The 27,308-nt window shown below is 40.6% G+C and overlaps 1 protein-coding gene across 1 annotated transcript in view; it reads left to right on the forward strand.

The window, feature by feature from the left end:
• Positions 1–27,308, forward strand: part of CFAP47 (cilia and flagella associated protein 47) — a 734,432-nt gene that overhangs the window by 369,291 nt on the left and 337,833 nt on the right. The window contains exon 48 of the mRNA XM_019528459.1: positions 10,669–10,842. Within this exon, the coding sequence (XP_019384004.1) occupies positions 10,669–10,842 (174 nt within the window). The remainder of the gene's footprint in view (positions 1–10,668; positions 10,843–27,308) is intronic.

Here is a 27,308-nt window from a genome sequence, read left to right on the forward strand (position 1 = left end):
AAAGAGCACTTTGAGGCACTCCTGAACTGTGAGTCAATTCTGATGGATGCCAATAATGAGTCTGTTCCCCAATGATGCAGAAGATTGGGGATCTCTTGCTGACCCCCCTATCCTAGAGCAAGTCTGGTGTGCCATCAAGAAAACCAAGAACAACAAGGCTACTGGACTGGATGGCATACCTGCTGAAATCTTCAAGGCTGGCACTGGGGAACTGGTACTGAGACTCCATAGATTTATTCTTCAAATTTGCAACAACAAAGAGATCCTTAGGGGCCTGAGGAACTCCAACAGCGTGACTTTGGAAAGAGATAAGTCTATGTGGGGGAACTTAAGGTAGTGTCCTCCTTTCCACAGCAGGGAAAATCCTGTCCCACATCCTCCTGAACTGTCTTCCATCTTTTGTTGAGGAAGTACTTCTTGAATCTCAGTGTGATTTCAGACCATCTTGCAGGCAATTGTGATGTAATCTTTGTTTCCTGCGAGGTCCAAGAAAGTGTCAGGAACAAAACCAGGACCTGTATATGGCTTTCATTGACCTCATTAAGGCCACTGGAAAATCCTGGCCAGATTTGGATGCCCTGAAAAATACATCAAGGTCCTTAGGCTTCTCCATGAACAGATGACTGATACCATTCTTTGTAGTGGATTGGACATAGAGCCATTTATTGTCTGAACTGGGATCAAGCAAGCATGCATTATCATCCCAGTTTTGTTGTCTTTTTTACACTATCATTCTGGTTTTTGTTAAGGACCTCCTCCTTTCTGAGATGAGCATAAAATATAGAATGGAAGGAGAGTTCTTCAATCTGGGACATTTTTGTTTGAAGACAAAAGTATTCAAAAAGGGCACTCTTGACCTTCAATTTGCTGATGACCTGCACCATCCATGTACATCCTGGGAAAACCTCCAAACTGCTCTTGATCTCTTCACAGAAGCCTACCAAACTTTGGGCTTCTCTCTCAACATTGAGAAGACTGAAGTCCTCTACCAGCGTGCTTTAGGCTATGAATATGACCCCCTTCCTCAAATTACCATCAAGGGAAGGATGCTGGAGGTAGTTGAGTACTTTCCTTACCTCAATAAGCACCTATCAAGAGAGCAAACACTGAGGAGATCCAGTGTAGGATTTGGTGCGCACGTGTCTTCTTTGGAAAATTGTTTCAGCATGTATTTATTGACTGCAGTCTCTGAAAAGACACCAAGGTCCAGTTCTACAATGCAGTCATCATCTCCACTCTCCTCTATGGATGTGAAATGTGGGTGACCTACTGTCATCATCTCAAGAGCCTGGAGAAGCTCTTCTCAAAGCAGAGAAGAGAGCACAGAGGGAGGAAAAGAAGAGAAATTTGGGCCTCAAGCTGACTTTTTCTTGCAGAAAGACCTGCAACTTCTGCAGATGGATTTGTGGTTCAAGGATTGGACTTGTATGTTACTTCAAGGCTCATCAATGAGCTATGGTAGAGTTTATCCTTATGTTGAAGGAATTCCTAAACTACATATCTTTTGGAGGTGGGTGCTAAATTAATCCTTCTCCTGCCTTTTTGGATCTTGTTGGTTTTTTCCAAAGTTTGTAAATATTATTGGCAGTGACTTTGAGATTTTTTTTTAGTTAATTCTTTCAGCTTTTTCCATTTAGTTCTTTAAGAATTATGGGGTGCATTTCCTCAGACCCTGATGACTGGTTGTACAATCTGGTTGTATTTTTTTATGAAGACTGAAGTAAAGTAGGGATTAAGAAACAATACCTTCTTTGCATCTCCTATTAGTAGCTCACCTTTCATGGATAGCAACAAACTCAGTGTTTGCTGTTTCTTTCTTTTTTTTTCATTTGCTGTTTGCAGAATTGCTTTATTGTCTTTATCTTCTCTTGCCAGTTGTAACTTTTATTTTTTCCTTTGATCACCTGATTTTGTCTGCCTGTACACACTGTTCTTTTGCATGCATCTTTAGTGGCAGCCTGTCTTGCCTTTGTCTGTATGTATCTCTTTTGATTTTTAGATAGTGAAAAGATTTCTCCTGCAGCCATATAGTGGTTCTTAAATTCCCTTTTCACTTGATCAGGTTGATGTTGAACCTCTGATACTATGTTCTTTAGAAAATTCTAGTTGCTTTGCATTGTCTTCTTTTTAATTTATCAAAGGCATTCCATCTTTTGCTGAGTTGGTTGAAATGTGCCTTTCTGAAGTTTAGTGTCTTGCTGTTCTCATGCCTGCCTTTCCATAAAATCATGAACTTAATCATACTGTGATCACTTAATGCCAAGCCCAATACCTTCACTTTTATGACTAATTCATCCCTGTTGGTTAAAATCAGATGCAAAATAGATAACTGTTTGTTGTTTTGTCAGGTTTCTGAAATAGAAAGTTGTCTATATATATTAAAAACTTGCTGAACTTTTTATATGTCTTTATTTTCTCTGTATTTTCTTTAAATATCAGGGATATTACAATCCCACATTTTTGCCAGCTCACAAGTTTTAAATAATCCACTCTGCTAAACCTGCTGTTACCTATTTTTCTTGAATAGAAACAGTTATCTACCATGCACATTTCACCAAGCCTCTGTATAGCCAGTGAAGTCAAAATTGTCTTTAAATGCTATGATTTCTAGTTCAGCCTATTTGTTTCCCATACTTCTTGCAATGCTGTAGTGAATGGGCCTCAAAGATGCTTTGGCTCTGAAACTGGCTCTGGCATTTTTAACTCTCTTATTGTTTTCTACCTGTTAACCCTCACTCCTTTAATGGGCGATCAGCTGTAAGAGAAGAAAAAACACATTGTATTTAAAACCATGGCTTTTGCCTCCCAGCTGATCAACAACAAGCAGCAGCACTGTTGGGGCCCCTCTGCCAATCAGGGGTTGGGGAGAAGGGGTGCTTGGCAAAGTAAGCAAGATTCAAGGAGCCACTGTGCACCACATTCCACTGTGATTTTGGTAGATCCTTAATCTGGAGCAGGTACTCAAGAAATCCATCTAGGAAGGATCTAGAGCAGAACAAGGTGATCCGAAATAGCTAGCTTGGATTTACCAAGAGCAATTTGTGCCCAACCAAACTGCTTTATTTCTGTGATAAGGTGATAGGCTTTGTGAATGGGGAAAGACCAGTGCTTATGATATACTTTGACTTTAGCAATCAGGAGTATAGGTTGTAGCTGTGTTGGTCTAAGGAAATAAGCAGACAAGGTTCTTTTGGTAAATCAGATATCTTTTATTATCAACTTTAGCAAGGCTTTTTAAACTGTCCCCCATTGCAGTCTCATCAGCAAACTAAGGACGTACACATTAGACAAAAGTACTGTAATATGGACACATAACTGGTTGGATCATCATGCTCCATGACTAGTTATCAGTGGCTCGATGCTTAGATGGGAGGAGGTATCAAGTGAGGTTCCCCAGGGGCCTGTCCTGGTTCTGCTACTATTCAGTATCTTCATTAATGATTTTGGTGATGGTATTGAGTGCACGCTTAGCAAATTTGTGGATGACACCAAGTTAGGTGGAGTAGCAGACACTCTGGAGCAGGGGTCGGCAACGTTTTTGGCCAGAGTGCCAAAATCACCCCAACCTCCACCCATGTCTTGACTTGGTATGCCAGAGATGGGGAAGCTATAAGGGGCGCAATCTTCATTGCTGGTGGTGGCTGAACGCATGCCTCTAAAGGATGCTTGGGGAGGGGCCAGGTTTCTGCTGCCTGAGCCCCTCCCTTTCCATGCATTCTGAGCTGCACATTCACCCGCCATCACCACAGAGCTGGTGCTGGGGCTGTGGAGCCCAACGCAGCTGTTTGTAGCTTCCTGACTGCCATCCACAACCAGCCTGGGCTCTGGGCAGCTGTAACAGGTGGCTGGAAGGTTGCAAACAGCTGTGTTGTTCCACAGATCTGGTATCAGCTCCATGGCAGTGTTACCCCAGGCTCCTTCCTGGCCATGCTCCCAGAGGTGCGTGCACAGCTGCTGCAGCCGTGGAACTGGTGCCAGGGTTGTGGAACCCCATGAAGCTGTTTGCAGCCTCCCAGCTGTAGCCATCCTGGGCTCTAGGCAGCTTCTGCTAGAAGCTGCCTAGAGCCAGGTTGGCTGTGGCCTGCCAAGGAAAATGGCCTCGTGTGCCATGCTTTGGCACATGTGCTGGGGGTTGCTGATCCATGCTGTGGAGGGTAGGGCCAGGATGACCAGAATATGCTAGAGAAATGATCCACAGTCAATCAGATGAAATTCTACAAGGAAAAGTGCAGAGTCCAGCATTGTGACAGAATAATTGTATGTACATACACAGATTGGGGAATGGCTCTCTAGGCTTCAGTACTATAGAGAAGGACCTGTGCATTACAATGAACCATAAACTGAACATGAGCCAACAGTGTGCACTTGTTGCCAAAAAAACAAAAAGCCAGAAGCATCCTGGGTTGTATTAACAGGTAGGGCTGTGTAAAGCGTTGGTCCCTGATCAATTCAGTGGAGATTTGGCCCAATTCAGTGGCTGAATATCTATCTGAATCCGAACCGAATCAGGAGACCCCTTAGTTTCTCCAAATTGAATTGGAACCCTTTAAATTGATTCGGAAAGATTCAGCGATGCAGATAGAGACGGCTTTAAATGTTTTTTTTACATACCTCAAGGTGCCAGGTGACTCATGAATGCTGCAATGGTGGGGCAGATGGAACATCCCACAGGAGTGCGGGCGGCTCCTCAGTGTGCTTGGCAGCAGCACCAGAAGTGGACCAAAAGCACTTTTGGGTTCACTGGGGAGTGCAGGAGGTCCCCCCATGCCCCACCCCTGGCTTGGAAACTGGTGCCTCCTGGGTCTGGGGGGGCACCTGGGGTTCTCTCATTGCTGATCACTGAGTTGGGGGGAAGGGTGTGGGGTGGCCCCCTGCATGCTCTGTGGTGGACCTGGAAGTGGACTGGAAGTTACTTCTGGTCTGCTTCTAGGTTTGCTGTCAAGCACGCAGGGCCCCCTGTGCTCCTGTGGGACGCTTCATCTGCCTCACCATTGCAGCATTCACAAGCCATGCCTGGTACCTTGAGGTACACAGAAAAAACATTTAAAGCTGTGTCTATGGCAGAATCTGAAGAATCAGCATTGACTCTTCAGATTTGGATTCGGCTGAATCAAATCGGGGACAGTGATCCAAATCAATGAATTGAATCACTGTCCCTGATTTGGGCTGAATCTGAATTGAATATGGCCCATTTTGCACACCCCTAATAACAGGAGCATCACTTGTAGTCAAAGGAAGGTCCTTCTGCTTTATTCAGGACTGGTGAGTCCTCACCTGGAGTACTGTGTGCAGTTTTGGGCCCCACATTTCAAGAAAGATTTGGACATATTAGAGTCCAGTGCAGAGCAACAAAAATTAGAAGGGACTTGGGAAGCAAGGCTTATGAGGAAAGGCTGAAAAAACTTGAGCTATTTAATCTGGAGAAGATTAAATGGAGGAGGGATTTGATAATGGTCTTCAAATGATTTAAAGGTGATTATAGAGAGCACGGGCAGTAGGGGACAAGATTTGGAGCAATGGCCTCAAAGTTTCTCAGGGGAAATTTAGGTTGGAGGTTAGGAGGACCTTTTTGATTATGAAGGTGGTCAAACATTGGAAGAGGCTGTTTAGAGAAACTGTGGAAACTCCATCCTTGGAAGTTTTCAAGAGCAAATTAGATGGACACTTGGCTGGGATGGTTTAGACAGGAATGTTCCTGCTTTGATCAGAGGGCTGGACTGGATGAACTTGTTAGGTCCCATCCAGCCTTACTTTCCTATGATCCTATGTAAAATCATTTCCTGGGAGCGCTGGCATTAGAGTTGACGGGTTTAAAATTATTTTACTGATGTTTTGGTGACACTGATTTATTTGCAGTCTAAGTTGTGTGTGCATGTGTGGGTGGAAGAGTGTAGGCATGAGAGAGTGACCTTTGTAATTTTGTGACCATATTTCCTGTTTTATACCGGTTTTAATTGGATACAGTTTTTTTTTCTTAGGAGTCTTGATTAATTTTCCCAGTCTCTTTTTATGTTTGAATTTATATATGGAATTTGAAAAACAGAGCTCCAAGATTGAACTATATTTTAAAAGATGTGAATGAAGGGGGTCAGGGAGATTGATTTAAGGGTGGAGTATTCATGCTGAACTCAGCATTTCCAAACATCTGAGTACTTGGTCTCTATCTCAATGTTGTATTTAATATTATCTGTCATTTAGGTACATTAGGTATATTATTAGTCATCTAGGTACAGATTCTATATTGATTTCTTGTTTGGAACATGTGATTTATGTATATGGATAGCCATACCTTATTCACTGTTCTTGGCACAATTTCACTGGCTGAAGTGGAATTGCTTCAGGATAAATGAAACTAGTATTTGAATATATGGTACAGTAAGTGTATGTGTAGAATATTGTGTGTATAAATGCACAGCAGATTTGTCACATGTAGACAGGACTGGTCTTAAATCTAGTAGTTTAGAATATTAATTCCAATAGCAGGTGTCAGTTAGGAAGTCTCTTCTACAAAGTCGTGGTGTGATAGGGTACTGTGGTGCACTTGCACCTTTAAGATGGCAAGCAGCCTGAGAGGTGGTGAAGGTGGCTAATTTAAGGACTCATCTGACTGAAAAGAGGCTAGGCTTGAGCCTTATAAGCCCAGTGTCTGAGCTAGTCAGGCAGTCCAGCCCAGAGAGCCTTGAAGGTGGGAGCTCCTGGCAGCAGAGCACCAGGACTCCTGAACTGAGTAAGAAACTCTCCTAGATTGGGAACCAGAGAAGTTGCCTGGGGCACAGAGAGACTGGTTGATGCAGGAAGTGGCCTTGTTTTATGTTCAGTTCAGCAAGTTTGGGGGTGCCTGCCAGAGGGCTGAGATGCCGTTAATTTATGTTGCACCAGTGGTTTAGCCTTGAGTCCTGATGAGGGTTGGCTCAAGGCATACTCAGCAAACTGGTAGCCCAGGAGGGCCTGGGAGATGCCAAAGGTCCAGGAGCCCAGAGAGAAGCTGTGAATCAGACTAGAGAGGCTATGAGTCCAGAGAGAGGCTCATGCTGGACCAGGGTAGCCTGGGAGCCCAGGAAGGGTTAAAGCTCCAGGACAGACCACAGCTAGGGCCTGCCAGAATCAGCGAGCCTGATGATCTCCATTGGCCTAGGAGGGGCCGAAGGTCCAGTTGGTCACTGCTGGGACCTACAGTCAGGGACGCTGGAGCATAGAAGCCAGGTCCAGTACCATGGGCCTGTGGTAAAAGACCCAGAGAGAGCAAGAGGGAAGGAGGCTAAAAAGGGCAAGACCCCCACAATAGAGTGTGATGATACAGTAACACCTGTGTGGCATGGGATATGGTGTAGGGAAGGACAGAGTCACACACTGAGCCCTTAAGGCTATGGGTACCCTGGAGGGGCATGGATGCCCAATTAGCCCTTAAAGCTGCAGACATGCTGCAGTGGCATGGGCAGGCTGAAAGGGCCCATCAAGCTTAAGGGCTGAATTAAGACTGTTGGGGTCCAGGAGAGACCTGGTGCTGAGTGATCAGGTCTCTGTGGGCAGCCTCCCTTATTCAACCTGCAGTAAGGACAAGGCGGAGCGGGTGAGCAATCAGGGAGGGTTTTTATTAAAGATGCAGCCAGGCAGGAGCCACGCAGCCATCCCTGGGTCCTGGTCTTGCCACAACTGGTATTTCATGACTCCATGTTTATTTGTTACAAGCCTGGGTGATGGAAAGAACAGATCTGGGAAGTTTTATAGGAAAAGCTCTTTTTCTCTAGCCTAGACTGGCTTAGTACCATTGTCTGTACTCTCTGGATGAAAGCTGAGGTCTACTAGGAACTTTGTCATATACTTTATTTAGTCCAGGATTTCTTCCTGGGGTTTCATTGTTATAGTAACTTTTCTTTCTGAATAGACTTACAGTTGGCTTTTTTTTCTCTCTTGGTGCAGTAGAGATGTTTCCGGTTTATATAATTCTTATCACATTAAGGAACTGAAAGTTTTTTTCAAGAAATCTGTGACTACTGATATTCAGAACTATTGCATCAGTAGTTCTGATACAGATGTGTGCGGTTTGGGGATTTTTTTTAAACTAGAATTCAAAAGAATTTTATCCCAAGGTTTTCAGAAAGTATCATTTAATTAAGTGATAGTTTTCAGAAATCTTTTTCAGGCAGTCTGAAAAAAACACTTCCTTGAAGGCCAAACTCTACTGGCAGCCAGTTTTAGCAAGATACAAAGTTTCATCCTCCCACACAATTCATTTAAATCTGATCAGAATTTTAATAGCTGAAAAACTGAGTTATAAACAGCCCAGCTTTGTTGCTTTGTGCATTGATTTTTTTCCCCCCATAAATGTTTGTCTCTTTAGTTATCTCTGACAGAAAGAGTAGAATTCACAGCTTATAAGGTAGGCATTAATTACCTTAATTCTAGGTCTATAGTTCCCAAAATACTGTTATCATTTTGAGTATAAAGAGTCAAGGTAATGATTAAAGCTGTTTGTCAAAATTATTCTGTTCAAATTGAATGTTGTTAAAGTATTTTATTTTTCCTCAAGAAAGAAGAGAGTTTCTTAGATGCACTGTATTTGTAATTTGTAGAGACAAATTCATATAACACTTCTGTTTCTCTGGACTTTTTCCAGTTTGCCCACATAATTTTTTTTTAAAGTGCAGTACCCAAAACTGGATACCGTTTCTAAGTGAGGCCTCCCAGTTGTTGAAGAAAGCAGAATGATTTCACTTCTGGTGAATTGCATGTACTGCTCATTCAGTACATCTCAGTATGCTAATATTTTTGCATGCACACACTTACTCATGCATATAAAAGCTAATAGCACATTGGCAAGGCCTTACCTGGAATAGTACAGCCAGTTTTAGCCTTTTCACTTCAACAGATTTAAATTTAAAAAATGCCTTGAAAAATGTCTATGGTAGATTAAAAAGCAACCCCCCCCCCCAAACTATAATATATGAAGAAAGGCTGGAAGAACTGCTGATATTAGGTGACTAACAGGTTGGGGTGGGGGAGGATTTGACAACCCTTTTTGTTGTTAAAGACTTATAAAAAGGAGGCTGATGCAATGTTCTGTGTTCACAGGGGAGAGGGCAAGAAGTAAATGGATAAACTTAAAACGAGGGAGGTTTAGGGTAGATATTAGAAAGAACTTTCTTATTGTGAGGGTGTTGAAACACTGGAACAAATTAGGGTAAAAACAGAAGTCACCTGATGTCTCATTTGTGTCGCTATAAAAATGTTATGGTGGCATAAATGGTGAGCAGCCAGACTGTTAACTTTGTTGTGCCACATCAGAGGCAGTTCAGTGGCGTGACAGATTGCAGTCATAGATTCGTCGGCTGTATTGCAGCAGACATCAGTTAGGTCTGTGGCAAAACAGTGCAGGCAGCCTGAGCAGCTTGCATTCTTCCAGCCAGTCTGGGCAGGTGCTCTCAAGGCCCCAGAGAACCTACCCACATTTCCCTTGTTTACAGAGAAAAACCCAGGGGAATCTCAGGGAACTTTTCTGTAAGTGGGGAAGTCTCAGTTTTTTGCTTAGAGACCTGCCCCCAATTGGCACAGATTCTTGCGTGAAGGCGTAGGACCTTGGGAATCCCTGGTGCCTGTTCTTCCAGTGGGTTCCTGCTTATTGAGTCCTGCCCTTGAATTTCCAGGGACCTGGATGGATAAATGGGGCTTTCTCTGCTTACCCAGACACCCCCTGCCCCCGAGGTCCCAGGAGTGAGTCTGGGTGAATGGGGAAAGACCCACTATCTCTGCTCACCCAGACCTGCTCACAGGATCTCTGGGGATGCATCTGAGTAAGTGGGGAAAATTGGGCAGTTGCTCTCAGTGCTTGAGGGCCTTGATCCTGCCCAGAAATTCCCAATCCATGTAGGACTATGCCCCTTAAATGCTGGGAGAACACATTGTTCCTTGTCCTACACCATCGAGGGGAGAGACAACGGGCGATGTGCATTTCACCCAATGAAATGGATCAGCTGTGCTGCGATACCTGGTATAGATGATCTGCTTCATTTGATGGTCTATTTCTACCCTTAGAGAGGTTGCAGAATCCCCACTGGAAGTTTTTAAATACAGGTGCCATCCCACTTGGCTGGGATGGTTTAGATGGGGGTAATCCTTCTTTGAGCTAGGGGCTGGATTTGACCTCCTGCGGTCAAACACTTCTGTAAAGGGGCAGTCATTACTGACTCTATATTAAACAAAACAAATCTTTGTGCTTCAGTATGGGAAATGAAAAATATCTCGCACTTTGGTACAATGAGCTGTGCTTTGTACAAAATTTCTTTTCATAGCTGTTTCTGGAGAAAAGAAAGTTAATTTCTTCTAATTTACTATGCCAATTAAAACTAGGGAGGGCTTAGAAAACATTATCTTGGAGGGTATATTTCTTTGCTGAACTGAAGTAATCAAGTGTATAGTCAATATGTATGAGGTCCCTATATTGCTAACACTGTAATTTAGACAAAAGTGAGAAGAAAAAGGTTTTCTTCCTTAAGTTTGTCTTCATTAATCTAGCAGAAGGTTGCATGAACTGGGAAAGTCAATTGGAACACCTCCCTGAAAGATTGTTTCACTATCTGGACTCAAGATTAATAGGCAAAGGGAGTTTATTTGGCAGCCAAGGAAGACTCCCACAGCACTGAAACTTTCTCTCGTCTTTCTTTGTCACAGGGTAAGCTCATTCTACAAAATGAAACAGATGGCACTGAACATATCTTCAGCCTTAAAGGAATAGGAAAGAAACCTCTTGCATTGGATCATATCGTGATAGACTGCCAAGTGAGACAAAATACTCAAAAGGTCTTAATGGTGCCCAATTTTACCAAGAAAAAGCTGACATACAAGGTAAATTTATTAACCAGTAAACTTTGTCTGTGTCCAGGAGTCTGAAAATGATAGTATGAAAATAATAGAGTAAGAATATTGCCACAGTTGCTACATCATTACATTTTTGTAGCACCAAAAAGTGATCCTTTATCTAAATAACAGGAGTAGCATGTTGTTATGTTAATATTTTTATAGACAGGGAATCAGTTTATTGATGCATGATCTACTTAGTATATACTGTGTATAGAGAGTTTAAGTCCTATTATTTTCCATTGTTTCATTCAATATACTTGATGATTGGAGATTTTCCCATGTATAATTTACATTTCTATAACGCTTTTTTGCACTTCCACCACTATTTATCTTGTAAAGGGCATCTATGATTTAGAAGGCTCAGTATTTCAAAATATTGAATACCCAAAGATTGTTAAGGCCTGAGATAAAACTGTTCTTTTATCATGATTACATTTAGGCCTGTGCCCATGAAATTGTATTATTGGTATTAAAAATGTGTTAAAAGAAAGCTACCTAGATTGCAAAATCAAATGTTTGAAATATTAAGACGGTGCCAATTTTTTTTCATTGCCCATGAATCCCTAGCTCTCCCCTTCTGTAAACAATGCAGCTACTAGAGCTTCACAAGTAGCCTTTATAATGAAAAGTACTACGCCACTTAAGCATTACTGCTTTCTCCTGCCATATTGTCTGCTCCTCAAAACAAATCTGGCCCTCTTCTGTGGGCATAAAGAAGCCCCAGTGATTTCTGTCATGCTAGAAGTTGGGGGTAGGTGGGCACTGGAGCGGAGATCAGGTCACCACCTCTAGTGCTATTAGTTTGTTAGGACTTAAGGAAGATTTGGACTTCAGTGAATAAAAATCACCAAGAGCTTTTTGTGGCTTGTAAAGGGATGTCTTTAGTGAGTCTGGCAGTGCCACTGAAAAATAAGCCCTGCTCACTAGCTCCTATCTATAAATGCCCAATCCTGCTAAGTCAGTGTGGCAACCTACAGCATATAGCCCAGGTCTGTGCTCAGGAAGGTGATGCAAACAAACTTTGGAATGCAGAATGTAAATTTCAGGGGAAAGTTTGTCACTCATGCATCACTTCCTAGAAGGGTTGGTTGTTCTTGCTGAGGGAGAAATATTTGACTCTTTGAAATATCTGGTTATTTTATTTAGGAGCTTGACTTTGGAACAAGTATGTTTGGAGACTCTGGCATGAGCTTTGATGGCTCTAGCCGCAGTCAACTCATTTGTGTGCAGTTGGTAGGACCTGAGAGTCTGTTGCCTCATTAACCATTTTCTCTGCCTTGATATAAATATCATTGTGTATTATGCAGTCATTCCTTTCCCTTGTAATCAAGAACTGATAAGCAATGCGACTGTAGCTTCTCTGTGTGAACATGTTCAAGATGCAATAGGCTTTGTGAGGTGGCTTAAATATACAACAGTTTACTGCTATTTCAGTGTATCGTTCTATACTGTGTACATGAAAAAGGACTTTATTTTTGTGCTGAATGAATTTTTTCCCCTATAGACTATGTACTTTCCATTATTTAATCAACAAAGATGAAATGTGTACCAGTAGATGATAAACTGTATTAATTTTGCACTACACAGCAAGCACTTCAATAAAAGATATTTACTTTGCTACTTCTGCCTTGACATCCTCACTTGGTGGGATGTCAAAGGGTAGAAAGCATCAGATGTAATGGAACAGATTACACCAAAGCCTGTATCATAGACCAAAATTCTGAAGTTTCTAGTTTAGAATTATTTCATAAGCAGTATGTCGTCATGTTCCAAAACCTTCATAAGTCACTAGAAAAAGTGTGCAATATGTGCCATAGGTAGCTACCCTAAAGTACTTGGATTACAAAATCAAATGCATGAAAAATTAACAAGTGGCAGAAAATCAAGAAGCACAGCAGAAAAATGTTGGTTATATTGGTGTGATGCTAATTCTTAGTAGGTATGTTAATTTTCCTAAGCCCATTTTAGCCTTCTATTTTTTATTATTAAGGACTATTGGCATACAATAAATTTAATGGGACTAAAATGAGATTTACCTGAGGCCTCTGCTACACATTACACTTAAGACTCGATTAACCAATTAATCATGTCTTAAGCTGTAACCCAGCCAGAGGTTAAAGCAGTTAATGGTGTCATAAAACAAGGAATAAGCCACAAAGTTATTCCACAAAAAATGTGGAATAACTTTGTGGCTGGTTCTTGTGACATCATTTATTGAACGTGTGGTCAGGTGCAGCTGGGAGCCTGGATCAGCTGAGGGGGGTCCCAGTAGGGTGTCACTGATGCATTCCCAGAATACAGAACACCCCTTGGTAGTGGTAGGGGAAACCACCAGCACCCTTAGCCAATCTGCTGTAAGGGGCAGGGCCACCACAAAAAGGCCACCTCCATCCCTCCCTGGCTGGCTGGCTTGGAACTCTGCTTCTCCTGCCTGTGTACAATCCTACCTCTACACGCAGCCCATAGAATCTTGAGGACAAATGATTGACATGTATTTCTACCAATGAACTTAAAAAATAGGACTTTTTGCAGTCCTTTCCTCATTTAGAAATGGACAGGGGAACAAAGCATGTAAGAACAGGGTAATCCAGTATAAAACAGGACCAGTGGCCACCCTAGCTCCCAGCCATGATCCCAAACTTTCCCTGCACCAGCAACAAGGCATGATGGGATCCTATATGCGATCCTACAGTCACACCTCCTTCTAATGAACGTGTGCAATTGCATGGATCATGATCAGATCTGATCATGCCTTGACTTGCATGTGTGGAGGGACTCTTACACTCATTTTATTTGACTTATTGTTCAAGCCACAAATATATGTAAGATATAAGCTCTTCATTTTTAGTAGCTTTCACATTTTTTCCAACTTCTTCAGTGTCTGTAGTTATGAATACTTCTGAACAGAGGGTCGATAACATTGTCTGTTAAAGAACCTTAAGAATCTCTTTGACCATTTTTTTTTAGTTTTTCCTGTGAATTCATCACTCAACAGTTTCTTTTGCCACTGAAGTAGAAGGAAACTCATGTTTTCAATCTCAAAATAAATCTATTAGTACTTTTCACACTAAGATGCCCTCAGAAACATTACATTTAATTAATTTATGTGTAGTTGTTATTGTTGCAGGGCAAGTTGGTCTTTGGACCCTTTTATAGCCCCTCATGAGTATACTCCTTGGTCTTGCATCTGTCAGTGAAATCCACTGTCTGGACATATCTGAACTGGATCTCTGAGAGGCAGTCTCCTGTTTCACTGTCATTTTACATTTTTTGGTCCAAATATTCTATTTTCTCTGGAGGCTTATTACCAATGAGATGATTAAAGCAAGGCACAACTGGTTTCTAAAAAAATAATAATTATGTATTTGCCTAAAGAGAGAGAGCACAACATGCAAATGCTAAAAATAAGGCTGTGTCAATCTTCCATAGGTTCCAGTTAATCCCATTCAGGTTTGTTATCTTTGTGCTCCTTGTGAATGTTTCTGCCAGTATTTCCCTACTGGGCAACTTCTGACAGCTCAGTACAATCCTCATTTTTTCTAGGTTCAGGTATGGGGAGAGGAAAATGTGAGCCTATGTGGAGCCAGGGCAAAAGTGTTCCAAAATGAATAGGTTGTACCAATGTTTCTTCAAGAGCCCATAATCTCTCCTTGACAATACTGTATCTTTGTCCTTGTTTTGATTGATTTATTTCCCATAGCAGTCCCCTTTGATTGAATCCCAGATAGCCAGGCAGGAAAATAATCTTGCCTGTAAACTTAGGTTCACATTTATACCAAAAAAAGCCTAACACTGCACTGTCATTCTCTGCAGCAATAAACTACAGGTTATATGCAGAGCTCTTAATGTGAAGATGGACTGGTAGTTGGCGATCCATAAAATTTACAGCTACATGCATAAAGATTTTAATGCACAATTAATACTTTGAATTTTAAGTAGTTTTACCTTTTGGGGATGTAAATTCAGCATCAGTGTTTCATTTTTTCATAATTAGATATATACAGTCCTTAATGTAATAAAGTCTCATAGAACTAAAAAAAATAATTATGTTGTGTTGTCTTCTCCCCTTCCAAACAATCTTTTTGTGTCTGAGTTTGGCAGCCCAAACATACACAGTGGTGCAAGGGTTAACAGGAAATGGAATTATTGAAAACTTTTTAGCGAACAGTTCATTTTTCTTAAAGTCAAGCAAGCCTCCTTCATGAAACTTCTACACATGAGAGGTGATTCTAGTGTTTGCATCTGTGGTATGTTTTGCTTTGTGCTTTCAGTCCTGCTTCAGGGAGGTTTGTCCAGCTTTGCTGCCTAATGCCTTTCTTAACTTTGTGTTTTAAGAATCTTCCTGTATGGTTTCCTGCCCATACCCTGGATGTCATGAATGCTTTGCAAGGTGAGGTAGGGTTTGGGCCAGATTATTCTATTATGGGGGGACTACTGCATTCTGGGATGCAAGGAAGGCTAACCTATCATAGACATGTAAGGTAGAACAAAACAGTACAGAATAGAACCTGCTCCCTCCAGATACTTTTTGTCACTCTTTGGAGCATTGTATTCCACCTAACTTGTCTTTTGAAACCATTTAAAGGCATTTCATATGTTTTATCTGTCTGTATCCATATTATATCTGCTTATTTTTGCTGTGTCATTCAATAGAATATTTTTGTGAAGTATATTTTATTGTCTTGTTTGGGAGAGGAGGGAAACAAGCATTTGTTTTCTTATGATAACAATATATTTAAAATGTTTTTCTGTTCCTGGCCTAGAGAGCACAGTGTGATGATGCTGTATTAGTGTACAGCTTATTTTGCAAAAATGAATCCATTCTAGCTTTTTGTTTCAGCTACCAGCCACTCTTTCCTAGACATGCAATTTCTAATACAGCAGCTGCTAGTCTGATCTGAATGTAGTCACTTCCATGGCACAGATTGGAAATGTTTCACAGTGTGAAATACTATATTCTGTAGAGGGTGTAGTCTTGGCAGATTTCACTTTCTCATCACAGTCCAAACCATAGATGAAATGCCTGGCTGTGCATTCCATGTAATAGGTCCTTAGAGTTTCCAGGGAGTTTATTGGTATCTACTGCAGTTTGCACCTCTCTTTTTCTCATAGAGATAAACCTCATCAATCTGGATGGATTCAGTTGGTCCTAGGGAGTGATGTTCCTAAATGTTGTTTCTCCCTTATCATTTAAGAACCCAAAGGAAAAGTATTTTTACTCCTTGCTGAACCTGAATTAATGAGAGAAAGATGATGTGAAAAGTGAGGAGAAAAGAGAAAAAACCCGCGCAGGGAAATACTACCAGGGGAGCTCTTTATGGACTATCCTGGGGAGTACTGTGGCAAATTGAATTACTTGTGATTAATGCACCCCTTTATCTCTGACTTTTCCACAACAAAATTCATAAAGTATATGTACATTTAATTCTGGCCACAGAACAGGTTCTTATCTGGTGGTGAATTAATATGGGTTTAGTGACTTCAATGTAAGTGAATTGTAGGGGCTGTAAAATTAGATTCAGTTCATCATATAGCAGTAGAGAAATGTAAAGTAGTTTTAAATAATCTAATCTGTTGGTTTCATGACAGAAATCTTTAAACCAATATGTTTTGATTTTTACATAAAACTGTGCTTACAAGATAAAAAGTTATCGACTAGTGTACTGATAGTTGTTTCTAATGGTACCTTTTATAGAAACTTTAGCTACAGAAATTCCTGATCTTGGTAAGGCTTTCTCTTGTAGTGAAAAAAATATTAGCTACTAAACTGTTTTTTAGGACCACTCAAATCAGATGTAATTAAAATAAACACTGCAGAGGAATATAAAGGAACAGTTAAATCACTTTTTACTTATTGGATTATAGATACATTTCAGAAAAAGCTTTAGAATAAGCACACAGCAAAAATTTAGAATGATCCTTTACATTTTTGAGGACTGTTCCAGTCGGTCTCTGTCTCGTGCATTCATGTGTAGTCTGTTAGTCTGCCTTGACACTGTGACCCATAACACTGAGAAATAAAAGAATAGCACTGCTGTTTGAAACTGTTTTCCCAAAAAATGGCTCTTGGTAACTGAATTACATGCTGCCAAATGTTAACAAGACTCTCACTTGAACATTTTTTTTTACTTGTATAGCATAATGCAGGGCATTCCTGGAATATATATTTCATCCCTTTACCCTCATCAGTTTCATACCCTTCAGCCACCCTGCTGTTGTCTTTAAGTTATGAGTCCTTCCACGTGTTCTTCAGTCTCCTCATCACACATTCTAGGACTTCTCTTACAGGCTTTTCTACTTAAGAGCTGCTGTTCACAGCAGTACTGATGGTAGTACAGTTGGGTGCTGTGTAGTCTGTAGTGGCAGCTTTGGGAGCTAATGTCCTTCACAGCCCCAGCTATGAATGTGTTCATGGTTTGGTTGGAGATCAAGGTTCCCACTGCTTTTGAGGTGGGTTGATTTCTGTCTGCAAATATCTCCACTTTGAGATAGAAACACTTCAAAGAGAAACAGGTTTCCTCAAGTGGGGAAGGGGGCATCTAAGTCCCTATTGTCTTATGCCTTTTAGCTATTCAGACTCCAGGGTGAACTGGACAGGCAGGCATCTCCAGGAGAAAGAGGTCATGATGGGTGCAATACAGAAGTTTCTAGGTACAGTTTCCTCTTGTGCTTTGGGGTTGGGTAGGTGTGGATGGTAAAACATGTAGCATGTGCCCTGTAACTCATGAGGGATGCGCTGAAAAAGGGAGAAGGGAAGGCGCCCAGGTGGTTGCCTTTGTAATATTTGCTATTTTCTGTGGCAGTACTGGAAAAATGATTTAAAAATACCTGGTGAGCAAACATATTTAAGTAAAACTGGTGTTAACATGTGTGGGTAGGCCTGCTTCCCTACCCAAAACTTAACCAATTTCTGACCATCTTGAACACAGGGCTTTGCACTAGTGTGCTTTGGATAGCTGAGATTTACACAATGTTTACAAAACCATTCATAAATCAGTTCACATGTATGGTTTTGATAACAAATATGCTTAAAGTTAAATCACTCAACTGTTGTTCAGTTCTGTTAATAATTTAAGTTCTGATTATAATTCTGTGGCCTTCCATGGTGGGTGGATGGCCACACTTCAACAAAGTACAAGATGTGGTTATTGTGCTTCAGTGCTGAGTAGAAGTTTACATTCATTTTCTTCTACCTTTTTGCAAGTGTAAATGATGACCCAGGGTACAATGTACTGTGGAATCATTTGCTTTTTGTCCTTTAATTTTTTTAATCTGTTGAGATTTTGCTTTGAGATTTTGCAGGGGTCCCTTTATTATATTACAGAAATAGCCTTATTTTGGTGAGACTTCAGTATTTCATAATTCTGTTATTATAAATGATCATGAAAATATTTGAACATAAGCTGTGTGGGTTTGGAAGAAACAGAGGGCTAAATTCACAGCTAGCATAAGCCAGCACTCCTTTGTTGAAATAATTGCAATGATTGTATGATAAATATTAGGGCAACATGAACAGATCTGCTGCTCCTTTACTATGACATAGACTGTCTTTCTAATGAAACCTACATAAATAAAGTGTCTACTTATATTACTCAGTGTGAAGGTCTTATAGCTATGTGTGTACAAAGTCATTAAAGCAGCTCTTCTTGTAGCTTTTAGCTGCAGCCCTTCTGGTACTTATGGTCTCCTGATGGTCAGTGGTTATTCATTGACAAAAGCTGGCCTTGCAAATGATTTTAAATTGTATTTTGAATTATGACAGCATAACTTCGGGGACCAAAATCAAAGAATCCATATTATTTTTATTTGAGACTTAAGTCAGGGTTTGACCTCAACTCTTAAGATCATAGGAAAGTAAGGCTGGAAGGGACATCATGAGGTCTACTAGTCCAGCTCCTTTCTTAAGACAGGATCATCCATGACTAAACTATACCAGTCACATGTCCATCTAGCCTACTGTTGGCACTTGAGCTAGCCGGTTCTAGTGCTTACCCACCAGTAAGAAGCCTTACTACAGCCTCCTTAAGGTACAGCCAGCTCTCCTGGACTCATTTTCCCTTCAGACTTGGCTCCCAGGGGATCCTAGCCATCACTTCATTGAATTAGTTGAAAACTCTTTTTCTGAAATCCTGTGTCTTTAGCCTCCCTCCCTCCCTTCTCTCTGTTTCATGATCACTGCCACTCAAGTTACGTATCACCTTTATGTTATCAACTGCTTCCTTCCTGTCTGTGAGCAAGTCAAGAAGAGCCCCACCACATCCATTGACTTCTTTACCACTTGTACCAACATATTATCCCCAACACATCTAAGACCATGTTGGATTGCCTGTGTACTACTGTGTTTCCTTTCCAGCAGGTGTCCTGGTAATTGAAGTCCCCTTGAGAACAAGATCTTGTGATCTGGAAACTTCTGCTTAGGGTTAGGTATCTGACCAGTCTAATAAAGTTTGGTCAGTGGACCAGTCAAATATTGGTAAAAAAAAATTGCCAAACACAGTCAAATCGTATTTTTTGCTTCTTGACATTAAAAAAGCAGTAATATATTATGGTGTTATCATAAATTTATTTCATAATTAAATCTTGTGCAAAAAAGTAAATCTAGAAAAAGCATTAATTTTTCCATTAAGAAATTTGTAAAAAACCTTTAAAAATCATGTTTTTGTCCAGAAAACTACAAATTACTCCCCATAAAATTAAAAACATATACCTTTTGTCAAAACAAAAGAAAGTTACTTAATAAGTTTAATTATTATAAAAATTCAACACTTTCACTCGATCTGTATTTTTTTAGTTCATTTTCCTCTCTACTTCCATCCTTTTCACTGTCACTTTCTTCTGAGTTAGAATTATCTTTGTCTGAAATTTTTGTCACTAACCTTAGATTATGATATACAATTGCCATCTTCCCAGCAATTTTTTTTCCATCTTTGTTTGCTTCCTGCTATGAATGTTGCTCCCAACTGACCGGTTATGCTCTGCACAAGCAGTAGAGCATGGAAGAGTTAACAGGATATCAGAAATGGTCACTAATGAACAAGGAGGACAAAGGCCTTTCTATCAATTTGATGATGTAATTTAACATTTTTGTATGGATATTGACTACATACCACATCGCTTTACAGTTGACTATACTACTTCTTGCTTTAAAATTATTTCGACCAAAATAATATTAGTCCTCAGGAAATTTCTTAAATTTGGCCAAGTTCATTATTAGTTCACATGCTGCATCAAATTCTTTACTTGTTAGCTTCTGTCCTTGGTATTGTGGATACCAAGGGTAAAACTACATTGTGTGTGTCAGTGATCAATTAACATTTTCTTTTCTCCATCATTTCTTTTGTTTATTTTTTTCTGAAATGTTGAAAATGGAGATTCTTTACAAGTGTTCGTGATATGCTGAATATTTGTGTACTCATATTTAGCATCTGCAAGTGTGCATTATGTCACCTTTTAACTTCTGTATAGCTTGGGCAACAGGTTGTAGCATTGACAAAAATTTGGACTTATGTACCTAAAAGACATCCTCATCAAAAACGGCAATTCAGACGTCTCAGAGATGTAGAAGAAAGTGTTTCTAGCATTCAACAACTGCCTGGAAAGTTTTCTTGCCAACTTGAAGCTGCTGCAGACATTTGATTGTTGAAGCCCACCATGTAGGAGAGGTTGTGCACAAGGTCAAAAGTATGCAGTGTTGTTCTCAGTAGTGCAGAAACACAGCAGCTGGCACATGTTTGTTTTTGAAAAACTTGACATTTTCTACTTTTGTGTGATGCGAATGGAATGTTTGTAAACCTTCAAAATCAGGAACAAAACATTGCAGTGTGTGAGCCAGACATCTGTAGAACTGAATATGAGGATATTTCTCTTCCACAGTGCTACATACAGATTTCATATTTACGGCATTGTCAGTGACAACAGAAAATACTTTCTCAGGACTGAGTTCTTGAATAAGATTTTCAAACTATAGTGCTATGTACTCAGATGTGTGGTTATATTCTGTAGTGCTTAAGAATTAATAGAATAATAGTTGGTGAGTTAGTTGTCACCATGAATTATTTTTTCTTTCTGAAAATTGCTCCAACCATCTGATACAATGAATGCATGAGATGCCTCTTTAATAAGACCACTTACTCTTCTTTGTATTTCACGAAAAGCTTCATCAACAATATATCCAGCCAGCTGTTTTCTGTATAGTAATATGTAGATTGGATATAACTTGGTAAAGAATTCCTTGATGTAGGGATTTCTACTATGTGAAAAAGCAAATTGCTTGCATATGCAGCTTTAGCAAACATTTGATCAAGCTCACATTTTTCTTGTGCATTAATCCTGTCCAAAAATTCTAAAATATTTTATTGTGCTTTTGATCTTGGTGTTTTGTGTGAAGCTGGAGATTTCACAGAAGCTGATTCCCAAGAAATGGCCAAAGAAGGCTTGGAAATAGATCTCCTGAGATGAAGCTTTGTAGTCAAAATTCCTTACAGAAGTTGAGTTTGTAGGTGAAAGAAGTGGAAGATTGCCAGCCTGAGTTTCAGTAGTTTCTTCCATTCCTGCCTCCTTACCATCTTCATTAGAGGAATCTTTTATGCTTAAAGCACGATCAGAGGAAGCATCTAATGTACAAGTAGAAGAAAACTGCTTCTTGGAATCATTGTTATTAAGGATTACTACAGTTGGGCACATTTCTCAAGACTTTTAAGGGGTGTATTATCATTCTGTCTATGAGAGTTATGTATTCACAATTGGAGAATTTACGTTTTTCACTGCTTTCCCTTCTGGCACTCTTTTATAAAATTTCCATACAAAAGTGTTAGATTTTCCTTTGCCACTTATTTCTTTAATTAAAAAAGTTAAGCCCTCTTTAAATGAAAAAATAGTTCATAGTTTCAGTTTAAAACTTTCAACCTACTTTTAATCAAAAATTCACAAAAAAACCCCACACTGAACCTGTCACTGAGTGTAAGGCAAGAAATGTAGTAAATAACTAAACCTAGTGGAGATACCATCCTATATTTATAAGGTGATTACATTTGTTCGTTTCTTCTAGATTATTCCAGAAAAAGAAACAGTCAAGAAATGTCTGTGTTATATAGAAGATTCCAGCCACGCAGATAACAACTGTTTAAAACTGCCCCTTCTACCAGTAGTTTGTGTCATGTAAATCAAAGTACTGGGGTTGGGGTGAGGGGAGATGGCGGCGGCTCAGCTCAGCTCCAATCATCTGGCCAGAGGAGGAGAGACGGGGAAGAGTGCAGTGACCAGCAGCAGAAGCTCCGCTTGGCGCCTGTGTGTGTCTTGTCCTGTGGCAAGCAGAGCAGATGCTGACTACTGTGCATCTCCCTGTCTCCATCTATCCCTTCCTGGCTCGCTCGCCGCCCTCAATCTCATTGCCCTTCATGGTGGCGTCGGCATTCCCTGTGGCCAGGTGGATGGGCAAGGGGCACTGCAGCAGAAGGGGTTGTGAGGTGGTGCAGCCTTGTGGCTGCTGGAGTTCACTCAGCAATGGCATTCTCCCCTACCCCATGCTGGGGCTCTGTGTCTCCAGCTGACATGGAGGAAGAGTAGGAGAGCGCTCAACACATGGCAGGAATGACAGTTAGGGTGGCACCTCCCTTGTGCTGCACTGCTCGCCTGACTACCAAGTGCCTGGCTGTAGGCTGTTTGGGGCCATTTGGCTGCAAGATGCTGAGCCCTGGGTACCAGTCACCAGCATGGGAAGCTGCCTCAGTGGGGAGCCCCAGGTCTCTACAATGCACCACTTACATAGACATTGCTCCCCAAGCCCGCCATAGTAGGTATGTGTTACGACATGGTTAAACAGCTAATTTTTAAAACAATATTTACATCCCTAGTTAGTATAATCACAGAAAGCCTTCCTATAATATTTGACTGATCTTTGACCAGTCAAAAAATATGCAGTCGATTGACAATATTTGGCTGATCAATTGACCAACCCTACTTCTGTTAGGTTTTTAAAGAAGGCCACATATACCTCTTCATCCTGGTTTGGTGGCCTGTAACGGGCAACCACCATGACATTAACTCCTGCTGCTCTCCCTCTGGCCTTTGTCCAGAGGCTTCCAATGGGCCTGTCTCATGCCACACCTAGAACATGCATACATCTCCTTTCTGAATGTATACAATACCTCCTCCCTTTTTTTTCCTTTCCATCCTTCCTGAGCAAGTTCTACCCCTCAATGATAGTATTTCAGGCATGTGAAATATCCCACCACATATCTGTTATCCCATGATTCCATAATTCCTTGAATGTACTAGGACCTTCAATTCTTTCTGCTTATTCCTTATGCCTCTCATATTATTATATAAACAGTTCAGGTAATCAACCAATTGACCTAATTTGTCTCTGAGAACATTAATAAAGCTTTCAGTATTGATTCCTATATGACAGTATGTAACTATATATAGAATTATATGGTAATAGAGCTTTGCATTCTTATCTTCAATTTACTCCCTAATATGAAAAAGACAATTCCATTAGCCCATTATATTGTCCAGATACAGATTTATTACTCAAAATTGGTTTGTTTTGCTTGTTTGGGTTGCATGTTATGCTGTAATTTGGGAATACATGTTCTTCTAAAAATGCATAGATCCTATGGGGTTTAATATAGCATATCTTCTTTCATATATCTTTCTTTCTCTCCAAATTTTAGATTCTGGATATTGGGGTACACATACATGGGGAAATATGATAATAGCAGTTTCTTGACTCTGATGGGGGAAAATGAAAGTAGTGTGCTTCATGGGCAGCTGCATAATGGATTTGGATACTTTGGAGTGCAATCTTTGGATACTTTCTTCCTCTTTCCCTCCACCACAGCAGAAGCTCATCCTATAGAAATTGCTACTCTTACTGCTATTTGCCATTATATTCAAGGAAAAATGTTTTCGGTTTTTTCTTTATTCTGCCTTTCTAAAACAAGGTGCAGATCACGTTAGAGGGGCATGTTGTATGCAAGAAAATCTAGTAAAATAAGAGTGAACCATTTCAACCCTTGGAATTCCTTTACAAAATCTCAAAAAATCAAATTCATACACAGAAATAGATTGGGGAAATGTGAATACACTATTTAAGGGTGACATACTGCCTAAGGGTTGATGAACAAGATCAAAATAATATTTTCTGGTTCCAGACCCAGAATCACTGTACAAAAATGGCTTTACTTCTTTAGATCACCTAATGTTCTTTCTTAAGGTTGTGGTTATGATTGTCAGAGAAGGATATCGAAAGTTCCAATCCAGTTTACCTTCCATTCATGCACAATACAGTGTATTGATACCTCAAGTTGATTTTTCACCATGGGATACTGATGGTGGTTATACTTTGAGTAATTTTCTGTGTGTGTGTATACACATACACACATATATATAATGTTGCTACGTAGATCCCCAACTTTGATAGGTTAGAGTTTACATAATTAACATTCCTAATATAAATAGTATTGTGGATATGTAAGTTTTATTCCCCTAACACTCATTCTCTCTTCTGTGTATGAAACTGGTTATCTCTGCTGTAGTATCACAGTCTACTCGAGTGCCCCTATTACAGCGCAGTAAACTAATTCACTCTGCTGTAGGATAGTACTGTCTAGGACAAGTTGCATCTTACAGTGAAGTAACCCTGTGTGCTCAAACGCAAGTGTAGACTGTGAACAGGGGTGGCTGGGACATGAGAATGCTACAGTGGGGGCTGTCTGCTGCCTAGCTCTGCACTGTAGCACCCTTGTACCCCAGCCAGCCCCTCCACAGCATGTTGAAGTGGGTGAAGCAGCCCCAAGCTGGCAGGTGGATTACCCCGGCTTCCTGCAAGCCAGGGCTGCTTTGCCCTGCTTTGAACTGCTGTGGTCCTAGATGCGTGTGAAGAAGTTGCAGCTGGGAAGCAGCTGATTCTGGCACGAACTCCCCTCACTCCCCCTCACAAAGACAGTTGATACTGTTCTTGTTTTACAGATGAAGAAAATAACTTAAAAGCAAAGATGTTTGGTTGTCTATCTAAAGTGACATAGCAAACTAAGGAGCAGACTTGGGGTTTGGGTGCAGAACAAGACCTCAGGCTTCTAGTTTAATGTAGCATTAAGCCACAAATCCTTTTTTAGTTTGATGCCCCCTTTTGTGTCTCATATTCTTCAGGTGAAGCTTGTAAAACTTAAACTATATGACAGAGCTCTATGTTCTTAAGTTCATTTCTTAATTATTCCTGGATACATTCTCCCCCCCCCACAAAAGATGCTCTTGCTAGCTGAAGCTAAGACAGCTTTAAACAGCTTATTGTGAATATGTCAGTAATATAATTGCAAGTCATTTGGGCATTTGAGCCAGGATGCTTTTATTCCTTACTCTAAGGAATAAAGAGAAGAAATCCTGTAAATGATGGCTGTAGTATTCCTATGGTTGTCAAGGTTTTTGATATAAGAGAATTTTGTTGTGCACATGGCTTGGAAATTAGAACTCTGAAGGAGTGAATAGCAGAATTAGACAGAAGTGTTTACAAAGATAAATGAATAGGAATGGTCCATTGATGATAGATGGTTGGTATTTGAATTTGTAGGCAATATTGCAGAAGGTGAGGAACATTTAAGTGAGTTGCATAGCAAATGTGTGGGGGAAGATATAAATGAGGCTGATGAAAGATTAACTAGTACAAGTTGAGGGCAATTTTAAAAGTACATTTAGCACTATAGGATAAACAGATAAAATTAGTATTTCCAGCAAGTCTTTGGGGCCTGTTTGCTGTCCACGAGAATCAATGTTATTTCTGATTGATCAGGACATGTAGCTGAATGAAAGACAGAAAACAGATAAAGATGTGGATTAAAGTGGCAGACCCTTCTTTATTAATTTAGCTTCTTATCATTACTTTCTGCTCCCTCTCTCATACTAGGCATTTAATTGAGTCCAATGTGGTGTGGGGTTACAGTATTCTATCTAACTTCTAGGACCTAACTTCTGTACCCTTTCACTTCTCCCCCGCCTACGAAAGAAAGTTGACTGGGTGCCATGCAGGACCTAAGTATGCAGAGACTTCAGGCCCCTCTCATTTATAAGCAAAGGTCCCCATGCTATTAAATGTGATCCTATCCTATGCTGTTCAAGTCCCTTAAAAAATACTAACCTATGTACTTATGTAGCATCCCATCATCTTAGCCTGAAGACTAAGTCACAAAAAGGCAGCTGGAAGAGGATCCACTTAACTTTACAATAACAGCTTTTCAGGGACTTGACCCAGGTGGAACAGGATCACATTGAGGCGCCCAGAAGGTAGAATAGGATCTGTTCCTTAGCTTGCATTTGCAGTGGATACTGTCCTCAAAGTGCAATTAAGTAAAGTTTCCTTTTATTATCTCCAAACATAAAAATTCCCGTTCATATTTTAACATTCTTACAATGTGGTGAGAAGTAAAAAAACCCAAATAAACCCCAAACACCTCCCCCTGCTCCCCCCCCCCCAAAAAAAACAACAAAAAACCCCAAATCAACCCAGTCCTTGCCAGTATGTCCCAAGGAAAAAATATTCTTCTGATCCTCAGAAAGAAGAATATATATTAGCCACAGGGAAGGAAGGTTGGGCAGGAATGGCAGCATGGTGAACCCTTTAAATAAAGTATAGAATATGGCATGTGGGAGTCAGCTCCCTAACTTGCCTGTTTCGTGGAGGAGAATGAAAAGCACCTCTTGTCATAGAGGCAAGCTCCCATAGGCAATCTAATGCAAAAGCAGTGGCTCACTTCCAATATATATGTACAAAAAAGTCTTTCTTGAAGTGGGACATTGTCTACAGTTTATGGCTCTGCATCTTGAGTTACTGAGAAAGAGGGAAATTTGTAAGGAAATCTGATGTGCCAGCGGAGTATGTCAAAAATCAAAGTAAAGGCATGTGTAAGTGCCCTAGATCTAGCTAGTTTGTTTAACAATAGCAGCATAATCATGGAGTATTGTCATGACTGGGTATAAACTGGTTGGGAAGGACAAGCAGGGGAGAAATGGAGGAGGCGTTTCTCTTTATATAAAAGAGTTTTATGATTGCTTAGAGCTCCAGTATGAAACCGGAGATAGGCTTGTTGAAAATGTGTGGGTTAGGGTCAGAGGGGAGGACAACAAGGATGATGTCATGGTATGCATCTTCCATAGATCACCAACCAAGGTGGATATGGCTTTCTTTAAACAGGTAGAAGTTTCCAGACCATAGGCCCCGGCTCTTCAGTCACCCTGATATCTGCTGGGAGAGTGACACAGCACTGTGAAGGCAAGCTAGGAAGTTTTTGGAGAGTGTTGGGGACAACTTCCTGGTGCGACTGCTGGAGTGGCCAACTAGGGGCCATGCTCCTTTTGATCTCCTGTCCACAAACAGGGAAGAATTGGTGGGGAATGTAATAAGGGATGGCAAGCTGGGCAGCAGTGACCATGAGATGATTGAGTTCAGGATCCTGAGG

The sequence above is a fragment of the Crocodylus porosus genome, unplaced genomic scaffold (genome assembly GCF_001723895.1).
Source record: "Crocodylus porosus isolate Cpor-Errol unplaced genomic scaffold, CroPor_comp1, whole genome shotgun sequence".
Taxonomy (NCBI): Eukaryota; Metazoa; Chordata; order Crocodylia; family Crocodylidae; genus Crocodylus; species Crocodylus porosus.